The 15,063-nt window shown below is 41.6% G+C and overlaps 1 protein-coding gene across 4 annotated transcripts in view; it reads right to left on the minus strand.

Annotated features, from left to right (window-relative positions):
* The window catches only part of APP (amyloid beta precursor protein), a 230,920-nt gene that overhangs the window by 61,793 nt on the left and 154,064 nt on the right, over positions 1–15,063 (minus strand). For all 4 annotated transcript variants that reach the window (XM_075516873.1, XM_075516867.1, XM_075516857.1 and 1 more), the window contains 3 exons: positions 10,715–10,848; positions 1,927–2,001; positions 656–814 (listed from right to left, as the gene is read on the minus strand). In XM_075516873.1, coding sequence (XP_075372988.1) covers positions 656–814; positions 1,927–2,001; positions 10,715–10,848 — 368 coding nt within the window. The remainder of the gene's footprint in view (positions 1–655; positions 815–1,926; positions 2,002–10,714; positions 10,849–15,063) is intronic.

Here is a 15,063-nt window from a genome sequence, read left to right on the forward strand (position 1 = left end):
TCTCTTCTTCTGGAGGTCACAGACCAGTTATTTTGGTATTGAACACAAACATCACAGATATAAAGTCACTGAAAATTCCATTCAATCCACATTCTGAACTTAATGTTTACACCCACCAATAGCCATCACATCCAACACAGACAATTTTGAATTGCCAGCGTGTTATCTTCACACCATCCAACAATCCTAACAAGATCCTTCACCAAACATTTCAACGGTTCAACAAACAAAACAAAATCACAGCCACCCTCATCCTTAAGCTCCATCTTGACATGATGAAGTGTCCTACTGTGCATCACTTGGAGGGACTCTATCATCATCCTTCTGCAGGATCTGTGAATGGCTACAACTTCTGACAACCAAGTCACTACAATTTCTGACAACCAAGTCACTTCCACATTATTTGCCTAAGTATCTCTATGTATGCAAGTATCTATAGGTATATACGGGGGGTGTGTCCTTGTGACTACATTTACGTACACACAAAGTCTAAACGTTTTAACTTTCAAACTGGCAGACTGCTGTAGTAGCTCTTGCATGGGGAACACGCACTCATTGCCCCTTAGTGGTACTGTACCTAGGCACACCTTCTTTTTGCCCAGGACGACGACAGTGATTTTGACACAGCCGACAGAGCTTGTGGTATTGTGCTTACCCTGGGCGGGACAGTCTGCAGGGCTGTGATATAGTTCTCCAGAGCAATGCGACGACGGTCATTCAGCATGGCTTCTACCCGCGCCATATGAGTCTCCACCAGCTGTTGTCTTTCATTAGCTGCCTCTTGTTCCAGTGATTCCACTTTCTCCTGGAAATGCTGAAAAACACACCCATCACAACAGGAACAGTGAAGACATCAGCACAGACCAGCAGATGTGAACACCTTTGCTGCAAATCACCAAAATGTTTTCCCATGTCAGCCTGGCTTGACTCCCAGGAACTCTGCACTCAATGCACCTTTTACTGATTTCAGTGGGAACTGCTGATATCCTGTATTCCTGAACATCTACCCATATTTTATTAACCTAATCAAATATTCCTGACATGTTCAGCACAACCACCAGCGAATCCTTCATCTGCCCTGAGACAGCGGTTCAGCACTAGAGAATTGTGCCTAGAGGAGGGTGGATTTTGGCAAGCATATGCTCCCTGCCATCACAAGGGCTTTCCATGTATCAACATGAGCAAATCTACACTGGGGTGGGGAGGGAGGAAATTCCAAGCTTAACAGAGTCACTATAATTTCTTATAAACTGGCCACCAGGAAGAAAAATTGAGCCCAAACTTTTTCCAATAAAGGAGAAGATTGACTGGGTAAAACGCAAAGAGAGCAAAGCTGTAGGATCTAATGTGCAATGCAATCTGGTTCTGAATGTTACCTTTTTATAGTTTTGCATTGAAATCATTCTAGCAGTACTGAATAATACCTGACATAGCCACAGTGGGATTCAAGGAGTGTCTGGCTTGTCAGAATTTTTGAATTATAGTATAATTTTGGATAAAATAATTTTTGGCTGAGGGTTTCTTTCAGATAAAACTGATGGCAATTCCTTCCTTAAATCACATCTTCCATCTCTGCTTTCAGCTTATGTCCTGCAGCTTATATTAGTTTATCACGACCTAAATTTTCAAAGGGGCCCATGGGAATGGAGTTTTTAGTTCTCACTGAAGGCAAATCTAAATTCAAGCAAAAGTCTACTCCTTCACGCAGTCACGAGCAACGTGCCGCACTGCTGTTCCAGGGACTGGCTGCAAAGTACAGAGACACCCAGCAGCCACTAACAGCTGGAAACAAAAATAGCAACAGCAAGAGCAGAGAATAACATTAAATCCCCATAGAAGTAGGTTTTAAAATTGTATCACACCCAGCACCCCTTGTATTTTAGCTGTGGCCCCAGTTGGTAAGGTTGCGGTTGTGTTTTCCTTTACCTGGATAACAGCTTTCTTGTCGGCCTTTGGCAAGTTCTTTGCTTGGCGTTCTGCCTCTTCCCACTCTCTCATGACCTAACGAACAAAACAAGGAGTGTGACTTTCGTATTTTCCTCTCCTGTCTCAGGGCTTAGCAACAGCCAAACACTGCAGCTCCGGCAGTCATCTTTTTATATTCCTCTCCTCCTTTTATCTCTATAAAAAAAGCGGTTACAACATTTAATGAAGGTAGGATCCTGTTATTAAATTAAACAAAGATGGTACTTCTGTGTCTGAACATTATGCACAACTCTGCTGTGAAGCAACACAGCCGTTAACCAGCCCTCAAGTGAGGGAAGTGGAGGTCTCTACGGGTGAACACACCAACCCCTTTTCATCTCAGACAGAAAGAAAAACACTTCCATCTATTGTACATCCTTGGTCAAAATGAGTGAATGTCAACTCGTTCTAATTGACACTTTTTTGGTACCACAAAAATTTTTAGATTTATTCAGACTACATCGCTGGCCTTTGAGTAGCACAGATCAAGAATTACACGCAATTTGTGCTAGTCTGTCCAGAAATAGGTGTCCAACACTTCAAGAACTGAGCATATTTATATCTCAAGTACAAGACTGACAGGAAAATGATGTAGGAGAACTTTCAGTACCATTCCTTTCAGCAACGTGAGAGGCCTCCTCCTCCTGTAACACAGAGCAGTATTTCAATAGTCAGGGAATGAGTTACCCTTAACTTGCTGTCCATAACATCTGAAACCTCCTCGTGGTCTTACTGAGGGACTTCACTCATTTCACACCTAGACAGCAATCTCCTCAGATAACACATTTTATGCAGAAACAATTGCTCTTACCGAATGCAGGGCACACAAATGACTTGTTTATTTGCAGGATTAGAATGTCAGAAGAAGACAAAAGAAACCTAGAAGCAATTACTCAAAATGTGTATTTCCTTTCCTTTCCTTCCTTTTTCACCAAAACCCAGACTTTCATACCATTTAATAGAAATAGTCAAACATACCCTTTCTAAAGAGGATTTTAGAAAAGCTCAGAGTCCACATGCATGACTGAAATTTTACCAAGACCAGTACCAAAGGCAGGACAAATTAAACCTGCTGTGTCTCATGTCTGCAAGTTGAGCTTCTACCACTCAGCTCCTGTCTCAGGCTCCCCAGTTTTCCCACATGCTGGACTTGCTAATCAGGCTCCTCAATGGACAGACTGGAGAGCACTGGTGGTGCCTCACAGTATCTGGTTGAGCCTGTGCCTTTAAAAAAACCCAAAAACCAAACCAACAAACCTGGGCTCAAAGTCCCAGTCCTTGAAATGTAATTCCCTCTCAACCCTATATAGGGTTGTAGACCCTAACAATTAACCAGCATGCAGACACTTGCACTCAAGACTGACTCAACATACAGGATTTTCATCTCCCTTTTGACCCAAAGCTTGGGAATGTTACTTCAAGACAGCAATAAATCCATCACAGAAAAAATAGATCAACTCACTGTCAGTGAAATTATTTATCTGTAAGAGATTCTGGCCTCAGTAACAGCCCAAAAGAGTGGAAACATGTATTTTGGGAAGCTAATGGGATGCTGAAAACTTTAGAGTGGGAAATTATTTTGTCTGCGTCTGGGCTTCAGCAGGGGCATGGTTAGACAGCAGTTATAAGCACAAAGACCTGAAGTTAAGTACTTAGAAATCACCGACTTAACCTCACTCTGCTCTTTTACTGGGAAATGTACGCTGAAACTTAAGTCCCAAGAACTGTACTACAACCCACATAAACTGGCAGCCTTAAAGTACCTCTTCAGTTTACATTATCCTCTCATCAGACAAATACACATTGATGTGCAAATCGCAGCCAAGCTCTAAGGACGTAGGAAACCAAAATTTACAAGGAGACATGAAAATTCATTTGCAAGGGGTTGTAGTAAGCAGCTGATGACAGAGAACATGAAGCACAGTGCACTGAAGTTGCAGGTCACCCCACCACAAGTTACTTTCCCAGTACTTTGGCACAGGAGATTTTACCGCTTCTCTGACAAAGCAGGACTAGAGGACATGAACTGACACCACAATTTAGAGCACCGTGATGTGTTCTGGAAAAAACTTATTAATGCTCAGAGTGCTGCTGTGTATTAAGTGTACATTAGGTATTCATTAGGTATTCTTAATTGTATGCTTAGGCCATATGACTGTGGTGGCCGAGAAAACTTAATTCATGTCTACAGGCAGCACCTTTCTAGAGACCTGAAATGTCACTGCTGCCAGGATATGAACGTTACGGAAGACCCAGAAATTATGGCATTAATTCAAGTCATAAACTACAATGATGTTTTCAAGCTTGAGCATTGGCCTAGCTTAGCAACTTTATGATTTTCTTCTCCCTCCTCTCTTTTTATGTCTTCAAATCACATCTCTGACATCTGCCTAATACACTTTTTCACTCTGAATGAGCAGTTGATGGGTTTTCAGAACAACAGGTCCCTTGCCATCTTTATCCACCAAACTAACCCTCTGCTAATCCATATGATGAAAACAAGTATTGTGGGTAACGTGATAAGGAGACCTTTGGCTATACCAGGTCTCTGCCTGTTTTACTTCTCTAAACCTTTTAAGGCGTGGAAGGCAGGATGATAAACTGACAGCCTACACAGCTACTTGGGAGGGATGTAAATTACGGGCTTCACAGTTCAGCTCTGGTGCAATGACAGTGAATGGCTTGTGAAAAAACCAGAAGGACATGGCTGTTTGCAGAAACAATATTCAATGTAAAGACTGCAGAAGCTGTGCTTTGCTGAGTTTTGCAACTGAGAAGACTTCAATGGTGGAAAGCATCTCTGTGTGTATGCTAACTAACTGAAGATACAGCTGCCCTACAGCTATCTATGGGCAGTCAGGCTACCACCCAGAGAAAACTTCGACTCTCACCAAAGGTCATTGCTTTAGAGAATTAGGAATAACTAAGAAATATGCTGTAGCACTCTGTAGGAAACCCAAAGAGCAAGAAGGGAAAAAAAAAATTCCTCAGATATGCATGTGCAGAAAAAGGCTGAACTTGGCCACAATGCACTTATAAACCTATTCTCCTTCATTGAAAGCACAGACCTATCAAAGCCACACAGATTTATGGCTTTTCAAGGCTTGGCGGCTTTGTGCAGGGAAAATGACTACTTCTGGTTGAGATTTAAGAAGCAAGCCATTTCAAAGTCAAACTTCTTCAGAACTCAGGACTTAGTGCCCGGCAGACTCCTTTCGAAATTGGGTTGTAGGGTCAGCAAGAGGGAAAAAGGAAGTACAGAAAATGTCATTCATTATTAAGAGAGATGCTAAGTACAAAAATCTCATTATATTGAAAACAGCAGAATTTCCTCCCATTTTTTACACTGGGGCACAGAAGCATATCTGCAAGAGAAGAATTTATGACAGACATTTGAGTTACAGCAATCAGACCAGCAGAGGTGCTTGCCTGAAGGTTCGCTTAGTTAGAAGGTCAAAGTCATGCCAATAGGATGCCTACCTTTGTCACGGGCTTTTGTTCCACACTTAAGTCTTGACCCTTTTTCTGGTAATAACATCATTAAACCTCTCCAAAGAGCCTTGACTAACTGAGAGGGGTACTCACACTAACCTGACAGTCAGTTTTAAGGAAGGAAAGAGCCCTCCCACACACAATAATAGAGATGGTGGGATCTAGGGAATATAGGGACCAGTATTATTTAACATCTTTGTGGCGGGCATGGACAGTGGGATTGAGTGCACACTCAGCAACTTTGTGGATGACACCAAGCTGAGTGATGTGGTTGATACTCTAGAGGGAAGGGATGCCATCCAGAGGGACCTTGACAGGCTTGAGAGGTAGGCCTGTGTGAACCTCACTAAGTTCAACAAGGCCAAGCGCAAGGTCCTGCACGTGGGTCGGGGCGATTCCAAACGTCGATACAGGCCGGGCAATGAGTAGATTGAGAGCAGCCCTGCAGAGAAGGACTTGGTGGTGCTGGTGGATGAAAAGCTGGACATGACCCGGCAACGTGCACTCACAGCCCAGAAAGCCAAAGGTATCCTGGGCTGCATGAAAAGAACTGTGGCCAGCAGGTCGAGGGAGGTGATTCTCCCGCTCTACCTGGCCCTTGTGAGATCCCACCTGGAGTATTGTGTTCAGCTCTGGGGCTCCCAGCATAAGACAGACATGGACCTACTCGAGCAGGTCCAGAGGAGGGCCACAAAGATAATCCGAGTGCTGGAGCACCTCCCCTATGAAGACAGGCAGAGAGAGTTGGGGTTGTTTGGCCTGGAGAAGAGAAGGCTCCAGAAAGACCTTATAGCAGCCTTCCAGTACTTAAAGGGGGCCTACAGGAAAGATAGGGAGAGACTCTATCAGGGAGTGATAGGATGAGGGGTAACGGTTTTAAACTGAAAGAGGGTAGATTTAGATTAGATATTAGGAAGAAATTCTTTACTGTGAGGGCAGTGAGACATTGGAACAGGTTGCCCATAGAAGTTGTGGATTCCCCCTCCCTGCAAGTGTTCAAGGCCAGGTTGGACAGGGCTTTGAGAAACCTGACCTAGTGAAAAGATGTCCCTGCCCGTGGTAGGGGGGGTTGGAACTAGATGATCCCTTCCAACCCAAACCATTCTATGATACTATGGTGCCACTGGCACTAAAAATCAGCTGAAGACCTCTCCAGGAATTTGGAACTAGTGGCATGCAACGATCCAAAAAAAAGCTTGAACGTAACATCAGCCCTGTTCAGGCTGGTTGAGGACTGCAGTATTTTCAGATGCTTGCTTTGGAAATGAACTTCCAAGAAGCAAGACTATTCTAGGACACAAGGTATCATTAAGTTCCTATCATAAGTACTCTACGCGCTATGATTCCTAAAATATTGTAAACAGCCAGACGAAGAGTAAATTTAAGACACAAGGATGTCACAAGATGTTTGGGGAGAGAAATGTATAAATATACTGCTCCCTTGGGTAAGGTTCACTATCTGGTTTCACCAGGCTATTTAGCAGCAACTATTTAAGTGAGGGAGCTGTACAGGAGTTAACAAACTGAAAAGAGAAAGAGGAAAAGAGGAATTGTACTGTAACAGGAAACAAGAACCCCAGCATCCTGCAATCAGTCAGCATAATCTCTCCCTGTTATACGTCAGAGAACAGCAAACATTTAAAGGTTACACATGCATCGCTGAATGGCTATCCTGTTTGCATAGGAATGTAGCTTTGCTGTTATTTGGAGCTGCATTAATAATTCTTGGGAAAAGCTTAAAATTGTACGCTAATGTAATTCTCTTTACAGTACTGCCTATGAAAGTTTATAAGCCTTGTTGCTCCAGGTTCAGTTCAGATGTAAAGGCAGAAAAACTTTCATGGTCTATAGTCTAAAAGGATGCACACTTAAGAGCAGAAGGGATTAAAACAGTCTGAACCAGAGGTGCATCAGGTCATTGTACAAAAAGAGCACAGACTCCCCTAATAAGAGAGTCTTTTAGGAGCTGCAAACCATGAACCAACACAACCACCGACAGAAGCTGGATCTCTGCCTGTGTGAATATCTTTATGTAAGAAAAAGAAACATGAATTGTCAAAATTTCATGGTAAACAAAGGGAAATCTCAGAAAGAGGATATACAGAATATCTGCATTTGCCCTGATCACATGTTTTGATTAAAATATTTATTTTCAATTCAATTTTTTAATGATAAACTTCCCTACTCCTTAGATGATTACATTTTATATGTGAACTAGAATGCATCTGATTTTTTTTTATTAACTGGCTGTTGCAAAGTACGGTGTGCATCAAATCATATACTGTTTTAAAACTAGCTGCTTTATTAATTAAAAGAAATATCTGTATTTTGTGAACAAACCAATTTACTTCAGATTATGACATTTATCAAGATTAAAGAATGACTTGATCGTTTTCCTAAAACCACTGATCATTTTCTCTCTTTCTAATAGAAGAAAAATGAGTATTTCTGCTGCTTTATAAGCCCCTATTTCTCAGCTTTGAAAGAACTGGACTTTGAGTAAAAAAAAAAAAAAAGGCATAAATATGTTCAGTGCTGCTAGAGGACTTAGCTAGTGACTCTCACTTGTTAACTTTTTTTTTTAGAGAAAAACATTGACAGCAAAAGCTTACTGAGCTAATTTATTCAGCATTGTTTTTAACATAAATAAGTAATAGCTTCAAATTAATTTTTAGTTAATTATGTATTAAGAACATACCTGATTTTAAAGGAAATGTAAAAAGCAATTTTTAAATAAATTGCCAGAGAAGGAGACCAGTGGTATGGGACACACACATACCAGAGTTCACATGAGGAAACACAGAATGGTACACTAGCTGGCTTTTCTACTTCTCCGTAAGACCTTATATTTTTTAAACATTTGAAACGTTAACTGGGAGAGGCTAATTACTCATAGAAGGGAAAACTAATTTTTAAAAACTTAAGTTAACTCTCTTCTTCAAAGCTCTGCAGGGGTTCTGCGTACTTCAAGACATACATACTTTAAGCTGTGATTTCATAAGCAGCTTAAACAAATTGAAGATCAAAGATCTTTCTTTCTTTCTTGATGTACCTATCGTGCTGCCGTTTCCCAAGTCTGAATTAGCTTGCTGAGCTGGCCAGAGTTAGTTATGTTACTTTTTTTTTGGAAGAGCGACATTGCAGTGAGATGAGGGAGCTGACCCGCCTCACCCCGAAGCTGTACGCTCATTAGCACTGACAGGAAGGATGGCTGGGAACGTGCTAATGAGGGCAGAGCACGGCAGCCCCAGCGTGATCTTCAGTCAAACCCTTGAACCACAGCCTTCGTTGATGAGGTTGCCCCAAATGCGCACGGTAAAATGTGCGGCGTGTTTACCCAGAACTTTCCTGATGCTTCGGTTCAGTGCTTTTCCCAGTTAATTTTGTTGGCCTCAAGCACTGACGTTGTACGGTCTCTCTGTATGACGTTTTCTGCGTGCCTGCGCATTCAATTAGCTCTTTTCCACAAACCGTCAGCTTTGTAGACAATAGAAAATACACAGTTCACCTCAATGCTGCCCTTAATTACTCAGCTTAACCTTTACCTACTGGGATTTTGGAGACAAACCTGAAACCACAGTGAGAATCTGAGGACTGTTCCAGGGAAACCTGCCTTTTGCACTGACTGCTTTCAGGACCCCCACCCCTACAGTGTTTTTCAAAGAGAGGCTGTTTCAAGGGGAGGCAGTAACGGGGCGACGACTGCAGTACCCGCCAACCCTCCGCATGCCTAGCCGGGGCAGCATCTCTCTCTGCCGCCGGGCAGGCTGCCTGCACACCCTTTGTTATCCTCCCGACTCCCAGCCCGTCCTTCCCAAACTGAGTACTGCAGGCACGCAGAAGTCTGCTACGAAGGGGACTGGGATGAGCCGCTCCCTTGGCGGGAGCACAGCACGCAGGTGCCTCGCGAGCCGGTGCTCACCTCCCTCCCAACTCACCACACGGCTTCAGGCCGGCTCCGAGCCGGGCGCTGCAGGCACCCACACTCAGCAACGCTCGCACCCCGGCCACTGGTTGTTTTAATGAAATTGTTAATCTTCCAGAGGAAAGGAAATTGTAACACTTTAAAAAACACTAAATTGGCCCTATTTTCTCCATTTAAGGAGGCGACAGCTTGTTTGTGCTATAACGCTTCCCAGGCGGAGGCAGATGAGGAGCACCCATCTTCCTATCTATTAAGTGTCATATTCGTGGCACGTGGTTTGCACCCATCGGGTGACTGCTTCAGGTAAGATGCCCTGCCCTACCTACTAGAAAAGTGCCAGGCATAGCTACAGTGCCAGTGGATGGGGACTTATTCTAAGAGCTTAATTTCAGGCCTACTCAAACATTTTAGCACAGAGCTAAAGGTTAATGTGTCAGTAATACACAGAAACACTGAAAATGCAACAGGGGAACAAAGCTACAATGAAAAATTATAGTAAAATAGCCACACAGATACATGCAGTGCATCTGAGTTATACTACACTCATTTTTGTGGTTGTTCCATTCTAAAAAAATATGCACCACAGGCTTTCCTTTAAACCTCTTATGTTTTTTCTTTGTTGTTATCAGAGCAGAACTGTGACAATTTTTTATTGGCATCGGTATTATAAACCCTATTTCTGAGAGAGTGGATAGCTCATCTCTTAGTGTTCAATAGGATTAAAAACAGTGTACAGTTTCAGGCTACACAAATCTTTTCTGTTAAAGGAAAAAACAGGTTGATTCAGTTGGATTTTGGTTCAGTTCAAAAGCACTAATTTTTCCTCTTTTCTTCAGCTTTAGATGCATTTCATGTTACCTTGAGGCTCAAGACCGTTAGATGAACATATGCGAGCTTATGGTACCCCAGGGCACAGCCATGTATGCCTACACGGGGAGAAGAAGCTAATCACAATCTCCCTCAGCTGCTACAAAGGAAGGATGACTAATACAGCGGTCAAGTTCTTTACTTAGAAATAAGAATAATCACACAAACCAAACATTTTTCCACAAAGACGAGAGCAATTTTCAACAGACTTTTTTTGCCTTTTTACACACAGAAGTAACTGTAGCGACTTATGATCACAGCTGCCACCCAACCACAGATGTGTGTCCCAGCCAGCTGAATTCTTAGACAGAGTCAGGAAGGCAGTAAATGGTGTATTGACAGCACTGCAAATAGGCAGGGCAGCTGGCTGAAGCCTTGGGAAATAAGAAGTATGAAGGATCCTGAGCATCTTATGACTTGACAGAGAAAACTCCCACATTTAGGAATAAAGAAATCTCCCCTTACCTGAGACATCCTTTCACGATGCTTAGCTTCAAGTCTCTCCTTGGCTTTCTGGAAATGGGCATGTTCATTCTCATCTCCAGGTGTCTCCAAGTATTTGTCAACAGCATCAGGAGTGCTAGCAGCAGTGGTAGGGACTGAGGTAAAATTTTGAGGTAGGGAGATGGAAGGGAGGGGGAAGAAAAGCAGAATTTCTACTTTAGTACAGGTAAAATTTAGTCAGACCAAGCAAGAAACATCCGTTCTAACTTCCATCGGAATAAAGCCATTCATTTAACCTCAGAGGAAGATATAAATATGTGGTTTAGGTGGATATGCTACACGCAGCAAAGATATGGAAGTATACAAGGATTTTCCCCCGTCTCATTTTATAAACCAGGAGAAACTCTTCAGAGTGAACAAAGCAATGTTATTCAAACAGGTTAGAAACTGCTGCCAAAGGAAAAAGTCCAAGGAAAAAAAAGCCTGGCCATGACTAAAGTGCATAAGCCAGCAGAAAGCCCTCTGCAGAGTTACATGCTTTGTATATTAGTTTACTTTTAAAAGGTAAATTGTAATGCATATGAGTGCCAATGAGAATATGTTTTAAAGCACCTATGGACCCCACAGTACCATAATGAAATACTCAAATCCTTCCCCTAGTGACAGTTGGGCCTCACAGATACTTACTTTATTTGTAATAACTTTGATTAAGAAAACCCTTCACGGATGCTGGAAATAATCAGCAAGCTTGCACTAATTTCTAGCTATTCCTGTTGGATAACTAGGCAATACCTATCACACTGGTAGTGGAAAGATTTGCATTTGGGGCAATTCAAGCAAAGTGAGCAACAGTTTCTTCACTATGCAGTGACATCCAACAACCCCTACGTTAACTAGAGTAACATTGCTGTACTAGGGCCATAGCAGCAATTTAAAAAACTCTCCAATGATGATCAACTGTTTCATTTCAACTACATTGTACCTAAATATTTTATTATATAATTAATTTCATTGCCCTGGTCACATTTAGTTCAACAATTGCAAAGTTAGTTTAAAAATTGTGACAAACAAACAAAGATCGTACACATAGTTGCGCAGGATTTTTTTTTAAATGCGTTTGAGTACACTTACTATAGTTAACTTCACTTACAGAGGTAATACATTTTAGTAGACAGACTAATACAGGTAGGGGAAAACCCAGGACCTCCCACACCCCAAACATTTCTCAATAGCTTCAACAAAAGCAAACTTTAATCTGAAGATCAAACTGAGTCATAACAACCAATACTTATTTATTACTACCTTCCCTGAAACAAGTTGAAATATAAACACACTTATGTTAAATTATTAAAAAAAAAACAAAAACAAAAACAAACCCATCAGTTAGAAGTACGTGTTAGTCCCAATTTTAAGAAATTTTAAGAAATACTTAAACCAAAATACAAACTTTTCCTCCAATTTTACCTTACATGTATAACCCCAAAAGCAAAACAAACACACCCCCCCAAAACGAACAGAAAGCCTGTTCGTTTGGCTACATTTGGATTTGGCTACATTGGATTTGGCTACATTTGAGGTATCTCTACGTGTTCTCTGCAATAGGCATGAATGGTTTTGGCTGCTGTTGGTATAACTTGCACAATGGATTTTGTAAGTTACCCACTGGATCAAATGAAAGGCCTTGCTTGTCTCAAAACAAACAAACAAAATCTATAAGAAAGCAAAAAAAATCCAATTGAGAAGTCATAGGCAGTACAAATTATCACTCCTCCCACCATTTTTCTATTTGTTTAATAAATATTTAATTACAAGTTTACGTTTTGTAAAATTGTAAACTATTTTACTGAAGTACTGTAACAATCAAGCAGGAACAAACAAGCTTCCTGACAAGCCACAAAAATTACAAAACCAGAATGCAACTCAGTATCTTCAGTGGTTACTCTCATACCTTCAGACAATTTAAAGTCTCTGATACTGTCATAAAAGCATAAAAATTTTCCTTCTTTTTGGCCACCTCTGCAGGACACAGCAGGGTTTAGCACGGGAAGATTGAATGGGGGAGAGCTCTACTGCATTCGCCCTCTTTCTCCATCTTTTGTATTATTTTTTTTAACTGAAGTCTGTACAAATGTGAGTCGAAAGAAGTGATGATCTAAACAACTGTCCAATAAATTATGCAAATTTAACCTTTAATTTATTGAAGAGGAAAAAAGGTCACCAGCATTTGCACTGAGATCAGTTAAGCCAGCTGTACATTCAAGGTCTGATTTTTTAAAGCTCCTGTCTCACACGCGCAGCCTTTATGGTCCGGATTTTCAGATGATATGCTTACTTCCCACCAGGATGCTTGCTGGTGTGTTTCTGAACAGGTGAGAGTAGCAGGTGCTGAGAACTGGAAAACTTGATTTCAGTGCCTGGTGCTAAGGATGTCAGGGCACCCAGGCCCCTCCAAAAGCTGTGCAAAACCAAATCAAGACTAGGCATTAAACACCACAGACCTGGATGCCTGAGACAGCCAAGCTGTGCCCAGGAGCACGGGAAAGGATGCGGGCAGTACACTGATATCTGATCGCAGCCTGCTCTTTCAAGCAAATGCTAAAGAGAGTAATGCTAACGAAGAGCAATAGAAAGCTACTACCCCTAACTTTGTGCAAAAGGCTGGTGTAATGTCACACAGGGCTCTCCACTACCCCAAAAAGAAAGAAGGCTCGGAAATGGGCATGTGGGCTGATGGGAGCTTGGGGGACCTGTCTCATGGTAAGAAGCTCAATCAGTTGCACTCATCCACTGGAGAGCGGACTACTAACTTGATTTAGAAAATCTCTACTGAGAAAAGAATTCTGACAACAGCTTAGTGGAAACCAAAGCTAGGCAGAAATAAGGCTGGAAATCCAGACCAGAAACAAGTCACTCACTTTCAGTAGTAAGTGCAATTAAGTATTAGAACAACTTATGCAAAGGTATGCTGATTCGCCCAAAAGCATGCTTGAAAACATCCTGCTTCAGCATCTCCTTCTGAAACCTGGCCAGCGAACAGGTGTGAAAGCAAAGGGTAAAACGGGTGTTTTCTCCTTCCCTGCTTGCTGCTGGCACGGGTCCGTGCCCAGCGCACATCAGAGCAGGCTGAGCTTGTGCAAAGCCAGCTGTAAGGACTCAGCCTGCCTACCGCTCCTGGAACGTTTATTCATCTGCTGGTGGCCGCAGAGACCAACCAACCTACCAACTGACCACATCTCACTCTGCAAACAGAGACACTGCTTAAACTCTTAAAAAACAGGGATAATTTTCATTAAAAAGAAGTTCAGTGTGTATGTTTAGGAAAATACTAAAAGGTGAGATGAAATGATCAGATACACTTTTGTTTTGTTTGATCAGATACACTTTTGTGAGTGGTTAGCTGCTCACATAATTTGAAATCAGGAATGTTTCTCTTGACAAAAAATAACTAGTCTGCTTAAAAACAAAGAATCATGCAAGATTTTGCTCCCTGTATTTACAAAGCATGGAAATGATTATGTGACAACTTCTCCATCCAGTATTAAAAAAATCGTAATTATCAATAGTATGTTAAAAACCCCTTGTGCTTCCAATATAACGATAACCAACAGCTAACCCTCCTCCCCCAAGAAAAAAAAAAGGTAAGACTTACAAAAATACTGAGCCTCCCTTCTTTGGCATAAAGCAGAAACACTTTAAAGTTTCTTCATGGCTGTTGGCACAAATCCTATCCTTTGCACTCCAATACATGTGGGGACTTTGTTTCTAGAGACATATTGCATGTTTTCACAGAGTAAGTTGGGAATGTTTGGTCAGACATCAGTTACATGTAAGGATTCCTTAAAAATCTGCAGCCTGATCTCCCTTTTTGACCACATCTGCTTTTAGAAGGAGGTTTCATTTTCTATGCACTGCTTGTTTAATAAGGTAACTCATTCTACTACTGCATGAAGACTGATCAAAAAGTGTGTGTTGACAGGTGTGGAAAAATGTGGTATCAGATGACATTTTCTTCACACTCGCACTCATTTTACCTGTCAATTCGCAAACAGATTTTTAAAATTTTTATTAGACTTTACAATCCTAACCTTCCTGGAGACACAGGTTCAATAATACAGCCAAATTATGCTCTACACATTTTGCTATTTAACAACAATTCTAACGTATCAGAAGGCCACCAAAAAAAAAAGGAAGAAAAATGCAACAATATGCCCCCAGATCCTGTTTTACTATTTCACATAAGAATAAATAATCCATAGCAGCCTCTCCAGTGAAAGAAGAAACAGTCGCTCACCAACCTCATATGAAGTGAAAGGATTAGTAGATGCTCCTTTTCTGAATGACATCGGCTGTTGCATATAAGATGGGAAACG

The sequence above is a fragment of the Mycteria americana genome, chromosome 1 (assembly GCF_035582795.1).
Source record: "Mycteria americana isolate JAX WOST 10 ecotype Jacksonville Zoo and Gardens chromosome 1, USCA_MyAme_1.0, whole genome shotgun sequence".
NCBI classification, from domain to species: Eukaryota; Metazoa; Chordata; class Aves; order Ciconiiformes; family Ciconiidae; genus Mycteria; species Mycteria americana.